Genomic DNA, 19,787 nt, shown 5'->3' on the forward strand with positions numbered 1-19,787 from the left:
TGCAGCGGCGGTAGCAACCAGGTCGTATCCACCAGCAACCTCTCTGACTGCTGAAGATAAGCGCGGTACAAGGGAGTAGACAAGAGCAAGGTCGGACGTAGCAGAAGGTCAGGGCAGGCAGCAAGGATCGTAGTCAGGGGCAACGGCAGGAGGTCTGGAACACAGGCTAGGAACACACAAGGAAACGCTTTCACTGGCACAATGGCAACAAGATCCGGCGAGGGAGTGCAGGGGAAGTGAGGTATAAGTAGGGAGTGCACAGGTGAACATACTGATTAAGTCTGCTGCGCCAATTGCAGAGACCCGGCGCGCGCGCGCCCTAAGGAGCGGGGCCGCGCGCGCCGGGACAAGACAGACTGGGAACGGGTCAGGTACGGGAGCCGGGATGCGCATCGCGAGCGGGCGCCTCCCGCATCGCGAATCACATCCCGGCTGGAAGTGATATTGCAGCGCACCCGGTCAGCAGGTCTGACCGGGGCGCTGCGAATGAGAGGATGCTGCGAGCGCTCCGGGGAGGAGCGGGGACCCGGAGCGCTCGGCGTAACAGCTTGTCCTTTAATGAGCTCTTGTAAAATGAAAGTTGAGCTGTGATTGGCTGCTGTGAGAAAAAACTGTCAATTTGGGTTTCAGGCTGAATTCGGGGGAGCAGAAAAGATTCTACCTTTTCTTCTCCCGGGCACTTTCTTCCGCCCCTGCCTGTCTCTAAAGTATACCTTCTGAGATAAGAAGAGGCGGGTGCCAGTCACAATCATGGTGTACAATGGAAACCACACCTGCATGTGATGTGCAAGAGTAAAACGGATTTTGAAACATTAACCTGTGTTAGAATCAGCATCGCCTGCATTATTACCCTGTATAATCAGGTTAAGTGGATAACCCCTTTAATAAAAAAAAAAATTTGAAGATTCAGCCCAAATATGTTCCAACAATATATATTATAAAATAAGTGTCATAGACAGTGGGTGACACTCACGTGTGCAGCGCATTTGAGAAGAGATGAAGACATATCCATGTTTGCAGGCACATCTGAAGCTTCCGTGCGTATTAAGGCATTCACCATTTTGGCATACTCCTTGCATAGTGCACTCATTTATATCTGTTGGAAGACCAGAAATTGTCACATGACATGTTCATAGCGAAGTATCCACAAATATTACATTACAGTAAATATGAGTGAATACATAAAACATATTGTATTTTACAGTGGATTTAAGGAGTCTATGCTCACTATACACCAGAAACACCTAGATAACTTGAGATTGTTGAGATTAGAGATGAGCGAATTTACAGTAAATTCAATTTGTCACGAACTTCTCGGCTCGGCAGTTGATGACTTTTCCTGCATAAATTAGTTCAGCTTTCCGGTGCTCCGGTGGGCTGGAAAAGGTGGATACAGTCCTAGGAGACTCTTTCTTAGGACTGTATCCACCTTTTCCAGCCCACCGGAGCACCGGAAAGCTGAACTAATTAATGCAGGAAAAGTCATCAACTGCCGAGCCGAGAAGTTTGTGACGAATCGAATTTACTGTAAGTTCGCTCATCTCTAGTTGAGATCTTCATTCCTGAAAGCATAGAGGATACAGTATGTATTTACATGTATATCCAGCTCTCATAACACCTAATGGGGTCTTTATTTCTGCTGTATAGTCGAGGGTATTAGTTTAGGGGCTTATGGCCTGTGGTTACTATTACTATAGGAGCTAGGTCTGGTTCTGTATTATTTTGGGGGTCTGGTATTTATTTTGGGATCTGGCCATAGGTCTATATTTAGTGTATCTGGACTGAAGTTTTTAGGGGAGTCAGTATTCTGTAAGGGGGGTCAGGTCTGTATTTACCGTATTTTTCGCCCTATAGGACGCATCGGCGTATAAGACGCACCCAATTTATAGGTGCAAAATTTTAAAAAAATAAAGATTTTGAACCCAATAGTGGTCTTCAACCTGCGGACCTCCAGATGTTGCAAAACTACAACTCCCAGCATGCCCGGACTTGTAGTTTTGCAACATCTGGAGGTCCGCAGATTGAAGACCACTGCATAGGAGGTAGTACTCACGTGTCCCCGCCGCTCCGGACCCGTCACCGCTGCCCTGGATGTCGCTCCATCGCTGTCGTCGTGTCCCCGTCGCTCCGGAACGTCTCTGCTGCCGGCCGGGTATCCTCGCTCTCCGTCGCCGCCATCACGTCGTTACGCATGCCGACGCACGGACGCGACGACGTGATGACGTGGAAGGAGAGCGCCGGCCATAAAGGGGATCCCTGAACGGAGAAGACACAGAGGAGGCAGGTAAGGTCCCTCCCGGTGTCCTGTAAGCACTAACCCGGCTATTCAGTCGGGCGTTTTGGGACCGCCGTGGTGAAATCGCAGCGGTCCCGAACAGCCCAACTGAACAGCCGGGTTGGTGTCACTTTCCCTTCAGACGCGGCAGTCAGCTTTGATCGCCGCGTCTGAAGGGTTAATACGCGATCGGTGATGTCCTGTATTAGCCGCGGGTCCCGGCCGTTGATGGCCGCAGGGACCGCCGCGAAAGGGGTGTATTCGCCGTATAAGACGCACCGACTTTTTCCCCCCAGTTTTGGGGAAGAAAAAGTGCGTCTTATACGGCGGAAAATACGGTATGTTCGGATATTAAAAAGGAGCCATTTGCAATACTTGTAACCCTGGTATGATGAACTTTTTCTTTTAGAACTTATGTGTCTAAGACACTGATTGGGTTAGACATTTAGCCATAAATTGATTCTCCCAGGCTATTTTCTCTGTTTACTGGTCCAAGCGCAAGAGAAAGCAGCTAAAATGCTTCCTGTGGTAGCAAGAACATATTTTTATATACAGCTACACTGTGTCTCTTTCCTCTGCTTATGCCTTTTTTTTTTATGTTTTTGTGAATATGACTGATATTCTTTTTTTTTGGGCTATTATTTGCCAATATTTTTGGAGTAACAGTTACATAGTTGATATGGTTGAAAAAAGACAAATGTCCCAAAGAAGGCTGATGCCAATTGCCCGATACCAGAGGAAAAAAGAGTTATCACTCTCTAAAAATGCATCCAGGCCCCTCCTGATCTCTTTTATTGTGTTCACCATGACCACTTCCTCTGGCAGAGAGATCCATAGTCTCACTGCTCTTACAGTAAAGAACCCTGTCTACATAGTAACATAGTTCATAAGGTTGAAAAAAGACCAGAGTCCATCAAGTTCAACCTATATCCATAATCTGTCCCTACTGAGTTGATACCGATAAAAGCAAAAAACCCTCATACTAGAGGTGAAAATTCCTTCCCGACTCCATATGGCATCAGAATAAATCCCTGGATCAACGCTCTGTCCCTATGAATCTAGAATCCATAACCAGCAATGTTATTACTCTCCAAAAATGCATCTGGACCCCTTTTGAACTCTTTTACAGAGTTCCCATGACCACCTCCTCAGGCAGAGAGTTCCATAGTCTCACTGCTCTTACAGTAAAGAACCCCCATCTGTGCTGTGAAGAAACCTTCTTTCCTCTAAACGTAGAGGATGCCCCCTTGTTATAGATACAGTCCTGGGTATAAATAGGTCATGGGAGAGATCTCTGTACTGTCCCCTGATATATTTATACATAGTTATTTGGTCGCTCCTTAGCCATCTTATTTCTAAACTTAATAACCCTAATTCTGATAATCTTACTGAGGACTATAGTACCCCCATTCCCCTTATTACTCTGGTTGCCCGTCTTTGATCACTTTCAAGCTCCACAAAAAATTTTTTTGTACACTGGTACCCAGAACTATACATAGTATTTCATGTGCGGTCTGACTAGTGATTAAGGCCTTAAATGAGCACTATAAGTTGCGAAAACTTGTCCTCAGTGTACAGAGCCCTGCTTGTCCTCAGTGTACAGAGCCCTGCTGGTCCTCAGTGTACAGAACCCTGCTTGTCCTCAGTGTACAGAGCCCTGCTTGTCCTCAGTGCACAGAACTCTGCTTGTCCTAAGTGTACAAAGCCCTGCTTGACCTCAGAGCACAGAACCCTGCTTGTCCTTAGTGTACAAAGCCCTGCTTGTCCTCAGTGTACAGAGCCCTGCTTGTCCTCAGTGTACAGAGCCCTGCTTGTCCTCAGTACACAGAACTCTGCTTGTCCTCAGTGCACAGAGCCCTGCTTGCCCTCAGTGTACAGAACCCTGCTTGTCCTCAGTGCACAGAGCCCTGCTTGTCCTCAGTGTACAAAGCCCTGGTTGTTCTCAGTGCACAGAGCCCTGCTTGTCCTCAGTGCACAGAGCCCTGCTTGTCCTCAGTGTACAGGCCCCTGCTTGTCCTCAGTGTACAGACCCCTGCTTGTCCTCAGTGCACAGAGCCCCGCTTGTCTTCAGTGTACAGAGAACTGCTTGTCCTCACTGCACAGAGCCCTGCTTGACCTCAGTGCACAGAGCCTGCTTGTCCTCAGTGCACAGAGCCCTGCTTGTCTTCAGTGTACAGAGAACTGCTTATCCTCACTGCACAGAGCCCTGCTTGACCTCAGTGCACAGAGCCTGCTTGTCCTCAGTGTACAGAACCCTGCTTGTCCTCCTTGCACAGAGCCCTGCTTGTCCTCAGCACACAGAGCCCTGCTTGTCCTCAGTGTACAGAGCCCTGCTTGTCCTCAGTGCACAGAGCACTGGTTGTCCTCAATGTACAGAGAACTGCTTGTCCTCAGTGTACAGAGCCCTGCTTGTCCTCAGTGCACAGAGCCCAACTTGTCCTCAGTGCAGAGCCCTGCTTGTCCTCAGTGTACATAGCCCTGCTTGTCTTCAGTGTACAGAGAACTGCTTGTCCTCACTGCACAGAGCCCTGCTTGCCCTCAGTGCACAGAGTCTGCTTGTCCTCAGTGCACAGAACCCTGCTTGTCCTCCTTGCACAGAACCCTGCGTGTCCTCAGCGCACAGAGCCCTGCTTGTCCTCAGTGTACAGAGCCCTGCTTGTCCTCAGTGCACAGAGCACTGCTTGTCCTCAATGTACAGAGAACTGCCTGTCCTCAGTGTTCATTGCCATGCTTGTCCTCAGTGTACAGATCACTGCTTGTCCCCAGTACACAGAGCCCTGCTTGTCCTCAGTGTACAGAGCCCTGCTTGTCCTCAGTGTACAGAGCCCTGCTTGTCCTCAGTGCACAGAACCCTGCTTGTCCTCAGTGTACAGACCCCTGCTTGTCCTCAGTGTACAGAGCCCTGCTTGTACTCAGTGCACAGAGCTCTGCTTGTCCTCAGTGCACAGAACCCTGCTTGTCCTCAGTGCACAGAGCCCTGCTTGTCCTCAGTGCACAGAGCCCTGCTTGTTCTTAGTGTACAGAGCCCTGCTTGTACTCAGTGCACAGAGCCCTGCTTCTCCTCAGTGTACAGAGCCCTGCTTGTCCTCAGTGTACAGAGCCCTGCTTGTCCTCAGTGCACAGAGCCCTGCTTGTCCTCAGTGTACAGAGCCCTGCTTGTCCTCAGTGCACAGAGCCTAACTTGTCCTCAGTGCAGAGCCCTGCTTGTCCTCAGTGTACATAGCCCTGCTTGTCTTCAGTGTACAGAGAACTGCTTGTCCTCACTGCACAGAGCCCTGCTTGCCCTCAGTGCACAGAGTCTGCTTGTCCTCAGTGCACAGAACCCTGCTTGTCCTCCTTGCACAGAACCCTGCATGTCCTCAGCGCACAGAGCCCTGCTTGTCCTCAGTGTACAGAGCCCTGCTTGTCCTCAGTGCACAGAGCACTGCTTGTCCTCAATGTACAGAGAACTGCCTGTCCTCAGTGTTCATTGCCATGCTTGTCCTCAGTGTACAGATCACTGCTTGTCCCCAGTACACAGAGCCCTGCTTGTCCTCAGTGTACAGAGCCCTGCTTGTCCTCAGTGTACAGAGCCCTGCTTGTCCTCAGTGCACAGAACCCTGCTTGTCCTCAGTGTACAGACCCCTGCTTGTCCTCAGTGTACAGAGCCCTGCTTGTACTCAGTGCACAGAGCTCTGCTTGTCCTCAGTGCACAGAACCCTGCTTGTCCTCAGTGCACAGAGCCCTGCTTGTCCTCAGTGCACAGAGCCCTGCTTGTTCTTAGTGTACAGAGCCCTGCTTGTACTCAGTGCACAGAGCCCTGCTTCTCCTCAGTGTACAGAGCCCTGCTTGTCCTCAGTGTACAGAGCCCTGCTTGTCCTCAGTGTACAGAACCCTGCTTGTCCTCAGTGTACAGAGCCCTGCTTGTCCTCAGTGCACAGAGCCCTGCTTGTCCTTAGTGTACAGAGCCCTGCTTGTACTCAGTGCACAGAGCCCTGCTTGTCCTCAGTGTACAGAGCCCTGCTTGTCCTCAGTGCACAGAACCCTGCTTGTCCTCAGTGTACAGAGCCCTGCTTGTCCTCAGTGTACAGAGCCCTGTTTGTCCTCAGTACACAGAGCCCTGCTTGTCTCGGCTGCTAGTTTTGCTTTAAACCAGGATATGTCTAACTTTTACCTAACGGTCAGAAGTAGAAATTAGCTAAATTTCTGAAATTCATTTTAAGTCTGTTCCATCCTTGAAGTCTGATTTAGTTCGAAATGAAAGTGCCCCGATAACATGAGAAGTTATATTTAACCCTATGGCACACAATTGTTTATAGGGCAGCTATAGTCTTTTTTTTTTAATCATTTTCTTTTGTGCCTGGGATAAAGGGTTGATACATTTGTCAAAACATTGCTTCTTTTTTTTTGCTTTTTTTTTTTTTAAATTTAATTTGAGGGGAGAGCGATAGTTTGATTATTGTATATATTTTTTTACATATATTTTTTCTATAAATTTAAATATTAGTCACAATACTTTCAATTCTGATCAATGTAGAAAATTCTATGGAAATAAATAGTATGTTATTTTCCAGCATAGTATAGTTTCTAGTATATGCTGCAATATTGTATTTAGTAACATGGCACGTAGGCTATACAGCGCTACCTCTTGGGGTAGTAGATATTTACCCTGGCAGTGAGAGCTGTTAAGTCTTTTATAACCCTGTGGGCAGTCTGAACCAAGCTCTCCTCGGAATGGTGCAGTTTTCTGTGTGCCGGAATCTGTAAAAGCAGTAATAAAAAAGTTATGTACAGTATGCTTAAATAGTTAATACACCTCATTCCCCCATCCCATCCCCCTCGCTATTGTCTGATGTATTTTACTTCCAACAGCTCTGGAAAATCTGAATCCAAATTCTGAGAGAAGTGAGAAAAAAAGAAAGGGAGGGGATGGAGGAAGGGATATGTATATACAGAGAAAGTGATCCGCGTTCTGCTTGGCCAAAACTTGTTTGAGCTTTTTTTTTTCATGGCTGTTGATTTCCAGGAACATTTTACTCTGCACATAGTTTAATATTGGTCTGTAAAAATAGTTAAGATACAGAAAACAAAAAGGACAAAGCATTAAAAAAGAGCAAGAGAAAAATGTGTCTTATAGAGACAAAATAGTGACTAAACTCCCGTTCACATTCCGGCTGATGCTAATATCCTGAGCTGATCCCTGGGGCATTATGTGGTATCAGCCTTTCCCTGACTGCTCATCTGTAGTAATTCTGCTTTATAGTCTATGGCAAAGTAACATATCTCCATTCTTCTCCAGTCTGAATATGTTAAAGTGAAGTAACGGGGTGTGATGTCCCAGTAGGGGATATCATCCTACAGTCCTATCAGCTTGAGTCCCTGTACGTCCTTAAGGCTCACCTGCAGTGTTCCCCCATAAAGTGTATAGGTTGTACATAAAGGACCTTTGATATGGTCACATGGTTATTAGTCACCATTAGTTAATGGTTGTAACATGTTAAAGTCATATGTTTTGTTATCCAGAGAGCACCAGGTGGCCAGATAGCCTATGGGCTCCTTGCTCAGCCCCCCTTCATAAGAGAGGGAAGTACCAGGGCTCAAGTCCTGCAGGAATGCGTGGGAACTGAGCTCCTGCACTTTTTTCACAGCAGGAACACCATTCCTATTAGCAGAAGCACTGCAGGACCAGCCATTGGGTGGAAATCATGGGTAAGTTCCCTCACTTATTTTTTCAGGACTTGACCCCTGGGAGGTACAATAATCTTTCTCTTCCACCACTCTTTCTGCTGAGGTCAAGTCCAGTCCAGACATCTCAGAGACAGTGTCCAGCACATCTGGAGGCCTCAAGCCTAAATTGCAGCCACAAGTCAGTAAGTGAAGTCATCTCTATCTCCTGTCACTATCTTCAGTCAAGTCAAGTCAATTATAGTCAGTGCGGCTGTGTTGAAGTCTGTCAAGTCACTGCAAGTTCCAGGAAGCTGCGAGGTCCCCTGTGTTACTGGTCACCTCTCTGGGATCCTGGCCTAGCTGTAAAAATGGTACCATCTGTCTACCTCCCTAAAAGCTACTGTTAACCTAACCTGGCCTTGGACTATTATTTGCCCTGCATAAACTAGGACTAGCGGTACTACCTTCAGGTGGTTATATAGGCAAACCCCACCCTGGCGTCACGAACCCGAAGGGGTTAATGCCATCTGCTCCTGGGCAATACCATCTGCCCCTTACACCTCACATTGCACTCCCGACACCACAAGGGTATTATTAAACATTTTAACTGTTTTAATATCTACAATTTGTGTTTATATTATGTATGTTTATTATTATTATTTGTTATTATTTTCTTCTATTAAATTTACATAGAATAACACAATTTTATTACATCTGGTATAGCATGAAGTGTATATAATACGAGCATATAGCTGTTATATTAACTATGTATGTGGGATCATGTTTCTATACTTAGCTTATTACACTACTTTCCGGCTCCATCATGTTGCATAATCTGCAGTTTTAGGCTCATTATGTAAATTGCTATGTTGATTTATATTGCATCTGCTTCCAATTGTAATTTTAAGGACCGATTCCCTTAGGTTGGCCCCATCACATTTGGAAAGTGTCTTTATACTCTGTTTTTGTGGTATGCAACATTTTATATTATTTATTTTACTGTACAGGCCTGGGAACTAACAATTTATGAATGAGGATTCTGTGAGTTATTATATTAAGTCAGCAAAATGTAAAGTCCAGCACTTTACTTTTATACTAGCACCTAGTACCCAGACTTGCCCGGTCTACTAACAAAACCGTGAGGGAAAGCAACAATGATGCTCTCATCTTAATTTGCTGTCCTCATATCCCGGCCTCATATTGTGACCTCATATCCTGTCCTTATATCCTGCCCCCCCGGGCAAACCTTTCTCTGCACCTGCCTGCTGGATGTTTCAAAATCCCGGGCAATCTCTGCAGCCAAAGAGTAACACTATCAGGAGATGTGATTTCAGAAAAAAAAACACCCTTACAACACAGATAGATAAATATGAGATAGACAGATAGAGGACTGATAGATAGACAGATAGATGACTGATAGATAGATCTGTTTATTCTTTTTTGCAGCTACCTGGAAAATGTCTACTAAATGGTGTGGCCGGATCTGCTATTAGGGTACATTCACACGGGCGGATCACCTGCGGATTTTCCACTGCGTATCTACTGCGGGAAATCCGCAGCGGATTTTGCTACCATTGACTTCAATGGGTCAGCAGAAAATCTGCAATAGAGTTAGATTTGCAGATTTTCCTTCTGACCCATTGAAGCCAATAGTAGCAAAATCCGCTGCAGATTTTCCACAGCGTATAAGCAGCGGAAAATCTGCAGGTAATCCGTTCATGTGAACGTACGTTCAGGGTCATTGAAGTCAATGGGCAGCAAAATCTGCAGCAGCAAATCCGCAGCAGATCTGAAGCAAAAATACGCACATGTGAATTGACCCTTATATGTATCCACCACCGTGAGTGCATAACAGAACAGCAACAGTAATGAAAATGTATGTAGGCCATAGCCAAATTGACACAGACATAATATGGATGTATTTAGATGTCTGGATTATGGTAAGCAGATCCAGACCCTTTTATAACCTGGACTTACTTCATTATAGAAGAATTCTCCCACCACATTTTTTTCTTAAATACTCCAAAATCTGTAGCTTGACCTCCCTCTATATAGTTTTGGGTCTGGTAAATGGTCTGTAAATAAAGTGGAAGGTCTACTCTGAGGTCTCCCATTACAAGTCCATTGGTTCATCCACTTGGACGTGAAGACGTGCCGCCCCTGAACCACACCCTTTTTTGGTCTTAATAACCTGATTGATTTATGGGTCTTGGATAATGCTAATCTTCACTGTGTACTTGTTTAGTTAGGTACCTATTTTAATATTGATATTTGTAATAGTTAAGTTTTACACTTAAAATTCCAGGAGAGCAGAACAACCAAAAACAAGATAGCTGTAAAATTGGTGAAGGCCGTATGGGAGCTCTGGCCAGTAGCTCCACTCTTAGTAGTATTACTAAGTATCAGTAGTATTCCAGAAAACCGCAGCACACAAAGCAGTGGTGTAAAAAAATGTGAAGGTTTATTCCATCAATCCAGTGTAGTACAGAAATACAGTAGTAATTCTGTACTACACTGGATTGATGGAATAAACCTTAACATTTTTTTTACACCACTGCTTTCTTTGTGTGCTGCGGTTTTCTGGAATACTATGTTTTACACTTAGTTACTGAAGGATAGTTCCTTTCTTTTCAATTATTTGCTCTTATTAACCCGGCTTAAAGGGGTATTCCAGGATTTTTTTTATTTGACTATGCTACTGTATAGTTAGTGTAGTTCATAATATAGTGTCTGTACCTGTGTGTGACGGTTTTCTCGCAATGTGATTTTCACCCCAATACTTATTTTTATCAGCATACAAAATGACTGTTGTCTCAGATTTTTCCCAGGTTGCAGTGCGGCCGAGACCTGACCTCACTAGTCAGCTGATGACAGGGAGCCTGTCTGCTTCAATGGGTGGAGGGATCGCTTGGTGGGAGAGAGATCAATCTGCAACTAATGCAACAGCTGTAGGCACCCTGATTGAAAACCACAGGTCTTTTGATTGGATGCAGCTCATTTATGTTTCAATGGGTGGGGTGGCTGATGTGTGGGAGGAAAATGGAATTATGGGATTTGTAGGAAAAAAAGAAAACTCAAATAGGAAATACCAGTTCACAAAAAGCTAGCCACAGTGTTATGGTAATCTCACAAGATTGCCATTTAGCCCCAAGACAAGCACAGATCTTTCCTAAGCATGTCCATTACTGTCTGGCAGGGAGGTACTAAAATCACCTTATGGTGGATAATCCCTTTTAGTTTTTTTGAAGGGAAAGGCGGTGACCCTAGATGTAACCCACAAAAAAACAGTACTTGTTCTGAAATAGACCAGATGTAGTCATAGTAGACTATGTTTTGTCCATTGAAATGAATGGACACAGCTTGGGTACACAGCCGTATGCTGCCGTATGCAGAGGAAGTATGCAACATTTTATGTGTAAAAAAACTGTCTGTTCCAGGCTCTTGTACAGCAAATCTGACTAGTCTGACTTCTATTATACGAGAGTTGGGGATTTATCAATGAATAACTTGGTGGATTTCGTGTTTTTCAGTCTAGGTCTCAGTGTTCCAGAGCTCCCGATAAATCTGAATAGGTATGCAACAATATACAAAAAGTGTAGTAAAGATGTGTGACTTTCCCTATAGGGCTTTATTAGAAGCTCCAGTTGGCTGTGTAAACACTCTTGTCCTGATGCTATATGGGTTTATTTATAATATTTGGGCAATGATATGTGCACAATGCCTCTATCTCTGTATAAGCATTCAGTAAGTGAGGTACAGCTGTCTGGCACCACTATGTGTATTATGGCTGGTACTTTTGGTACTTCTGCTGAGACTGAGTATGTACTATGGTTGCTTGTCACATCTGTTTTGTACTGTTGGTAACGTCCAACTACATATGCACACTCAATATGTAGACAAAACTATGCGACCTAAACTCAGCCTCCTCCTCCTAAAATCTCTGGCTCACATGCACAAGCATTAGAGGGTGTGGAAAACATGGCTGCCTCCCAAGATTAAAAAAAAAAAAAAAATACACAGCTTTTCCATTTTATTGCAATACAGGACAGAAGAGAAAGAAAAACATACGAATTAGTTACATTGTGTTTATTAGTTTTCTTTGTTCTGTGCTTAGTGATCCTTTGCCAGACATTATAGGCCTATGCAGATGTGTGTTAAGACTTAAAGGGGTTATCCAGGAAAAAACTTTTTTTTATATATATCAACTGGCTCCAAAAAGTTAAACAGATTTGTAAATTACTTCTATTAAAAAATCTTAATCTTTTCAGTACTTATGAGCTTCTGAAGTTTAGGTTGTTCTTTTCTGTCTAAGTAATCTCTGATGACCCGTGTCTCGGGAACTGCCCAGTTTAGAAGAGGTTTGCTATGGGAATTTGCTTCTAAACTGGGCGTTTCCCAAGACAAGTGTCATCAGAGATTACTCAGACAGAAAAGAACAACCTTAACTTCAGAAGCTCATAAGTACTGAAAGGATTAAGATTTTTTAATAGAAGTAATTTACAAATCTGTTTAGCTTTCTGGAACCAGTTGATATATAAAAAAAAGTTTTTTCCTGGAATACCCCTTTAACAACCGATGTAAAATTAGGGTATGTTCACATGGCGGAATTCTGCAGGTTCTGGCGCTAGGACTGATCTGAAATGTGCCTTCCCCATAGATGACAATGCGTTGCCAGGCGGATTAGGCAGCCAGGGTACAGTCCCCTTAGGCAGCATATTTCATGCTGTGCAAAATACACAGGAAATACACTGCATATTCTCCAATTAGCATACACACAGGGCTACCCAGCAGCAGCCTTTTGTGTGCTGTGAAGTTTGGAGGCGGGGCCACGTGTAACAGTCACGGCAGCGCGCGACCCCGCCTCTAAACCTTACTGAATACACAGGGATTCTGCTGGTTAGCTCTGTGTATATGAGAATACCCATCGTATTTCCCCCTGTGCAGCAGATTTTGCACATCTTGAAATATGCTGCGTAAGCACTACGTGGGACTGTACCATAAGAATAGATTTGGATTTGGAATTTCAGCAGCAGCTGTTTCTGCCGCAAAAATTCCACCATGGGCACAGTGCAACAGAAACCCATTGAAAAAAAAAATGGAAGTCTGCTGCAATGGAATTTCAGAGCAACATTTTTTGCCGTATTCTGCTCTAAAGATTCTGCTGTGTGAATGGGGCCTTATATGCAAAATTTTGTCGGAAAATTAATTTTAAAAAGCCGTATTTTTTGTGTTTTTTTTATTTGCACTATGCAAGTCTATGGAAAAACAGCTGTCAATGCACAAAAAAAAAAAAAGATATTATGCCAACATTGCTTTTTCATAGCATAATGCGCACTATTACATTAAAAATCTGTTCCTTTTTTTATATGGATTTTACGGCCATGTTTTTCATGTAATTCTTTTTAATTAGTGGCTGAGCTGGAGGTACCTGTGTGTCGCGGCAAAAGCAGGAATGGCTGCTCATCCGGACACCTTTGGCACAACAGCAGCAGGGAATCATGCAGGTGAGTATAACTTATTTTTTATTAAAAATTTTTATTTTTGATCTTAAGAAAGCTTATTTGTATTAAATTAAATGTCTTCTATATTATACTTACAGGGTAACTGAGGACACTTGTTACATTTGTGGTTTCCCCAAGATGTCCCCACACTGCCACAACAATCCTCTTCCTTGGTCAGTCCAGGCAGAGGGTTAGAACCACACTATAATGAGAGGAAACATCAGGTAAAGGATCCTAAGGTAACATAACTCCATAGCAATAATATTTGTTTTACATTTCTATAACAAGTTTAGTTGAGACATCTTTCTTCTTTGAGAAAACTATCCGATCAGTAAGTGGTTCAGCTCTTATGACCAGGGTCTTTTCTTTTTGTCCTTGGTATTCGCAACTTAGTATGTGTCTCTATTGCTGTTACTAAATGATGCCAAGGTATCCAGTCATGCACACTCATAATAGATTAAAGGGGTGCTCTGGGGAAGTTAAGAAAAATAGAAAAAAAATGCCCCAAAGCCACCACAATACCTGTTCTGTGTCCCCTGTAGTTATCCTTGTGATTTTGCCAGCTCCTGTGGCCTCTGTTGTTTTCCTAAATATTATTTTTCCTTGCTTGCAGACCAGACTACAACTCTCAGCAGTCAGTGCGGCTCCGTGTAATGGCTTCCAGCCAATTGCGTTTACTATCTGTGTGCATGATGTGTTGTAAACACACTGTACAGGTCTTTTCTTTCAAACTATCCTTCCCCCCAGCAATAAATCATGCTATGCTCTGAATGGCAGCTGTCAGTAATAAGATCTACAGCAGGAAAAGAGCAGCGTTATGTGCTGAGGAGACTGGGCTTCTCTGCTGGCAAAATCCTCACATACACAGAGGAGGTGTGGCTAGGAAGCCAGAGCAGACAGAAATCATGCAGTGTTTGTCTTCCAGAAGGGTGGGGGCTAGTGTCAGTGAGGGGTTTGCACAAAGACAAGCAGGATCAGATTATGACGTCTTTCTCTCACTCGCTGCATGTAAGTGACAGCTGAAAGAGGGAAACTGCTCTATATTGCTAATGATTGATATTTAGACAAATAAATAGGTTGGTCAGAGGAAAAGGATGGGCTTTGGTTTTAGTTCCCTGGAGTACCCCTTTAAATCTTAATTTTAGTCAGCATAAAACTGGACAGGTAGATAAGCTCACACAGTGTGTAATAGATGTGATACATCTTGATTGATATATTATACAGTTTTGCTAATTCCTGGTTGTCTTAATTTACATCAGTATTTTGCAGAACATTGACATGATTAAATAGAGCGCATTTTATGACTCTTCTAAGACACACACACTTTTTCAGACTAAGGCCTTGTTCACAAAGAGGAATGTTTGAGCGTAATCTGGTAGAAAAATTCCACCCTGAAATTCCATTGCAATATTATTTTCAAAGGAATTCTGCTACGGAAATTCAAATTCCAGCCTCCGCAGAAAGAATTAACACGTCAATTCTTTCGTCGGATTCTGGGCGGTCCTAGCGCTGACTGATGAGTTTCCACTTGTTGCAGGCGAAATGTCCGGCTGGAAATTTTCCGGTAAAAAAATCTGGTATAATCCAGTGAACATAGCCTTATTGTGTAATGAGGTGGAAAAGTGTCTAAAACATGCAATAAATCTGGTGCACAACATGAAAACCAATTTTATTGACACAATTTGAGCCAATGAGTAAATCTCCCTCATTGTCCAGTTCCGAAATAAAGGCATTTTACAGTTACTATTGAGTTGGACTTTTTCCCTTTGGTATTGCTGGGACTCCATGTGCTACTTACAGGGTTTGCACGTATATTTACGGCATGTATACTATAGACCATTCTACATTTATGTCACTTTATACTTGTCATTACCCTTATGAGTTGTATGCCTCTTATATATGTTTTATCTGTATTCAATTAATAAAATCCTATTTTATATGATATTATTATCATAGTATTTGGTATGGTATGTGTGATCTATATGTTTTGATAGCACATGTGGGTTACAAGTTACAACCCTGTTTGATGGGTTAAAATAGGTTGTTCAGCTTAGGCCAGGTTCACATTGCTGTTTGCATCAGACCCGTTTAGGATCCAATCGGCTCTTTTTTTTTTCTTGAGCTAAATGGACCCTGAAACGGGTTGGATGAAAATGGCTACTGTTACGCCTAGCGCTCCGGGTCCCCGCTCCTCCCCGGAGCGCTCACGGCGTCTTTCTCCCTGCAGCGCCCCGGTCAGTCCCGCTGACCGGGAGCGCTGCACTGTCATGGCCGTTGGGGATGCGATTCGCACAGCGGGACGCGCCCGCTCGCGAGTCGCATCCCAGGTCACTTACCCGTCCCGGTCCCCTGCTGTCATGTGCTGGCGCGCGCGGCTCCGCTCTCTAGGGCGCGCGCGCGCCAGCTCTCTGAGACTTAAAGGGCCAGTGCACCAATGATTGGTGCCTGGCCCAATTAGCTTAATTGGCTTCCACCTGCTCCCTGGCTATATCTGGTCTCCTCCCTTGCACTCCCTTGCCGGATCTTGTTGCCTTGTGCCAGTGAAAGCGTTTAGTGTGTCCAAAGCCTGTGTACCTGAACTTCTGCTACCCATCCTGACTACGAACCCTGCCGCCTGCCCCCGACCTTCTGCTACGTCTGACCTTGCCTCTGCCTAGTCCTTCTGTCCCACGCCTTCTCAGCAGTCAGCGAGGTAGAGCCGTTGCTAGTGGATACGACCTGGTTGCTACTGCCGCAGCAAGACCATCCCGCTTTGCGGCGGGCTCTGGTGAAAACCAGTAGCCTCTTAGAACCGGTCCACTAGCACGGTCCACGCCAATCCCTCGCTGACACAGAGGATCCACTACCTGGAAGCCGAATCGTGACAGTAGATCCGGCCATGGATCCCGCTGAGGTGCCGCTGCCAAGTCTCGCTGATCTTCCCACGGTGGTCGCTCAGCAATCGCAGCAGATTGCCCAACAAGGACAGCAGCTGTCGCAGTTGACCGCCATGTTACAGCAACTTCTGCCTCTGCTACAGCAGCAACCATCTCCTCCGCCAGCTCCTGCACCTCCTCCGCAGCGAGTGGCCGCTCCTAACCTCCGCTTGTCCCTGCCGGACAAATTTGATGGGGACTCTAAACTCTGCCGTGGATTTTTGTCTCAGTGTTCCCTGCATATGGAGATGTTGTCGGACTTGTTTCCTTCAGAACGGTCTAAGGTGGCGTTCGTAGTAAGCCTTCTTTCAGGAAAGGCCTTGTCTTGGGCCACACCGCTCTGGGACCGCAATGATCCTGCCACAGCCACAGTCCAGGCCTTCTTCGCTGAACTCCGGAGTGTCTTCGAGGAGCCAGCCCGAGCTTCTTCTGCCGAGACTGCCCTGTTGAACCTGGTCCAGGGTAATTCTTCAGTGGGCGAGTACGCCATCCAATTTCGTACTCTTGCTTCCGAGTTATCATGGAATAACGAGGCTCTCTGCGCGACCTTTAAAAAAGGCCTATCCAGTCGCATCAAGGATGTGCTGGCCGCACGAGAGATTCCTGCCAATCTGCAAGAACTCATCCATCTAGCTACCCGCATTGACATGCGTTTTTCTGAGCGACACCAAGAGCTCCGCCAGGAAAAAGACTTAGATCTCTGGGCACCTCTCCCACAGTATCCGTTGCAATCTACGCCTGGGCCTCCCGCCGAGGAGGCCATGCAAGTGGATAAGTCTCGCCTGACCCAGGAAGAGAGGAATCGCCGTAGGGAAGAAAATCTCTGTCTTTACTGTGCCAGTACCGAGCATTTCTTGGTGGATTGCCCTATCCGTCCTCCACGCCTGGGAAACGCACGCACGCACCCAGCTCACGTGGGTGTGGCGTCTCTTGGTTCCAAGTCTGCTCCTCCACGTCTCACGGTACCCGTGCGGATTTCTTCTTCAGCCAACTCCTCCCTCTCAGCCGTGGCCTGCTTGGACTCCGGTGCCTCTGGAAATTTTATTTTGGAGTCGTTTGTTAATAAATTCAGCATCCCGGTGACCCGTCTCGTCAAGCCGCTCTACATTTCCGCGGTCAACGGAGCCAGATTGGACTGCACCGTGCGTTACCGCACAGAGCCCCTCCTCATGTCTATTGGACCCCACCTTGAGAGGATTGAGTTCTTCATTCTCCCCAACTGTACCTCTGAGGTCCTCCTCGGTCTGCCTTGGCTCCGGCTTCATTCCCCCACCATTGATTGGACCACCGGGGAGATCAGGAACTGGGACTCTGCCTGCCACAGGAAGTGCCTCTCCCCCCCTCCCAGTCCCGTCAGGCAAGCCTCTGTGCCTCCCCATGGCCCCCGTCCTGGTGTCACACTGCCCCGTGCCAGGCCTCGCCCTCTGCCCTCCCTCCCCATTCCCACTCCTGCTGTACTGCCTGCCGTTGAGGAAACCCTCCATTCTTTCCCGGTGTCCTCATCCCAGGGGAGGCAGTTACCGGACAAAGAGAAGGGGAGACCTAAGGGGGGGGGTACTGTTACGCCTAGCGCTCCGGGTCCCCGCTCCTCCCCGGAGCGCTCACGGCGTCTTTCTCCCTGCAGCGCCCCGGTCAGTCCCGCTGACCGGGAGCGCTGCACTGTCATGGCCGTTGGGGATGCGATTCGCACAGCGGGACGCGCCCGCTCGCGAGTCGCATCCCAGGTCACTTACCCGTCCCGGTCCCCTGCTGTCATGTGCTGGCGCGCGCGGCTCCGCTCTCTAGGGCGCGCGCGCGCCAGCTCTCTGAGACTTAAAGGGCCAGTGCACCAATGATTGGTGCCTGGCCCAATTAGCTTAATTGGCTTCCACCTGCTCCCTGGCTATATCTGGTCTCCTCCCTTGCACTCCCTTGCCGGATCTTGTTGCCTTGTGCCAGTGAAAGCGTTTAGTGTGTCCAAAGCCTGTGTACCTGAACTTCTGCTACCCATCCTGACTACGAACCCTGCCGCCTGCCCCCGACCTTCTGCTACGTCTGACCTTGCCTCTGCCTAGTCCTTCTGTCCCACGCCTTCTCAGCAGTCAGCGAGGTAGAGCCGTTGCTAGTGGATACGACCTGGTTGCTACTGCCGCAGCAAGACCATCCCGCTTTGCGGCGGGCTCTGGTGAAAACCAGTAGCCTCTTAGAACCGGTCCACTAGCACGGTCCATGCCAATCCCTCGCTGACACAGAGGATCCACTACCTGGAAGCCGAATTGTGACAGCTACTGCCGGATCCCGACGGACCCTATTGACTTGAATGGGATCCTTCGGTGTTCCAGTAATTTACAGGAGTTTAATAGAAAAAAAAAATAGTGCTTGCACTATTTTTTCTTCGCTAAACTTGACGAACTGCCGATGGAGCTCCACATAACAGAGCCCAATGGCAGTGTGAACAAACCCATAGAATAGGCAACAGTATAAGCCAGTATCCATTAGCTATCCCTTAGATCTAGAGGAAAGAAAGTACAAGTGTATAAGTTCATAGGAGTGAATGGGAGTGTTACGCTGTGCTAGTGCATTAACCCGTTAAGGGCGACAGGTTTTTTCATTTTTTCACTTTTGTTTTTTCCTCCTCACCTTCAAAAATTCATAACACTTTCAATTTTCCACCTACAGACCCATATTAGGGCTTGTTTTTTGCACCACCAATCTTACTTTCCAAGCACAATCAATCACAAAATCTACAGCGAAACAAACGAAAAGAAATAATAATAATATTTGTGGGGTGAAATTGAAAAAAAAATGGTAAATGGTAGAGGGCTTCCGTTTCTTCGCAGTACACTTTTCGGTAAAAATGACACCTGATCTTTATTCTGTAGGTTTATACGGTTACAAGGATATCCAATGTATGTAGGTTTTGTTTTATTTTACTACTTTAATAAAATTATAACTATATGCACCAAAATTAGCATGTTTAAAATTGTCATCTTCTGACCCCTATAACTTTTTTAATTTTTCCACGTGCGGAGCTATTTGAGGGCTAATTTTTTGCACTGTGATCTGTAGTTTTTATTGGTTTATTGTTTTGATGGGACTTTTTGATCACTTTTTATTAAATTTTTTATGGAATATGTAGTGACCAAAAATGCACATTTTTGGACTTAAGTATTTTTTCATGTGTACACCATCGACCATGTGGTTCAACTAACCTTATATTTTTTATAGTTCTGTCATTTACGCACATGACGGTACCTAATACGATTATGTTTATTTTTGATTACATTGCTTTATTTAAAAAATGGGAAGGGGGGGTGATTCAAACTTTTATTAGGTAAGAGGCTAATTCACTTTTATTAACTTATTAATTTATTAACTTGTACATTTTTTTGTAAACTTTTTACTTTTTCATTTTAGTCCCCATAGTCTTTTAGTCTTTTAGTCTTTTGATTGCATACACTGTTTAATGAT

General features: G+C 45.5%; 1 protein-coding gene across 2 annotated transcripts in view; it reads right to left on the minus strand.

Annotated features, from left to right (window-relative positions):
- LTBP3 (latent transforming growth factor beta binding protein 3) overlaps positions 1-19,787 on the minus strand; it is a 103,019-nt gene that overhangs the window by 40,483 nt on the left and 42,749 nt on the right. For both annotated transcript variants that reach the window (XM_056527451.1, XM_056527452.1), the window contains exons 4-6: positions 13,519-13,624; positions 6,923-7,015; positions 974-1,096 (exon numbers count right to left, since the gene is read on the minus strand). In XM_056527451.1, the coding sequence (XP_056383426.1) occupies positions 974-1,096; positions 6,923-7,015; positions 13,519-13,624 (322 nt within the window). The remainder of the gene's footprint in view (positions 1-973; positions 1,097-6,922; positions 7,016-13,518; positions 13,625-19,787) is intronic.

Source organism: Hyla sarda, chromosome 6, assembly GCF_029499605.1.
Source record: "Hyla sarda isolate aHylSar1 chromosome 6, aHylSar1.hap1, whole genome shotgun sequence".
NCBI classification, from domain to species: Eukaryota; Metazoa; Chordata; class Amphibia; order Anura; family Hylidae; genus Hyla; species Hyla sarda.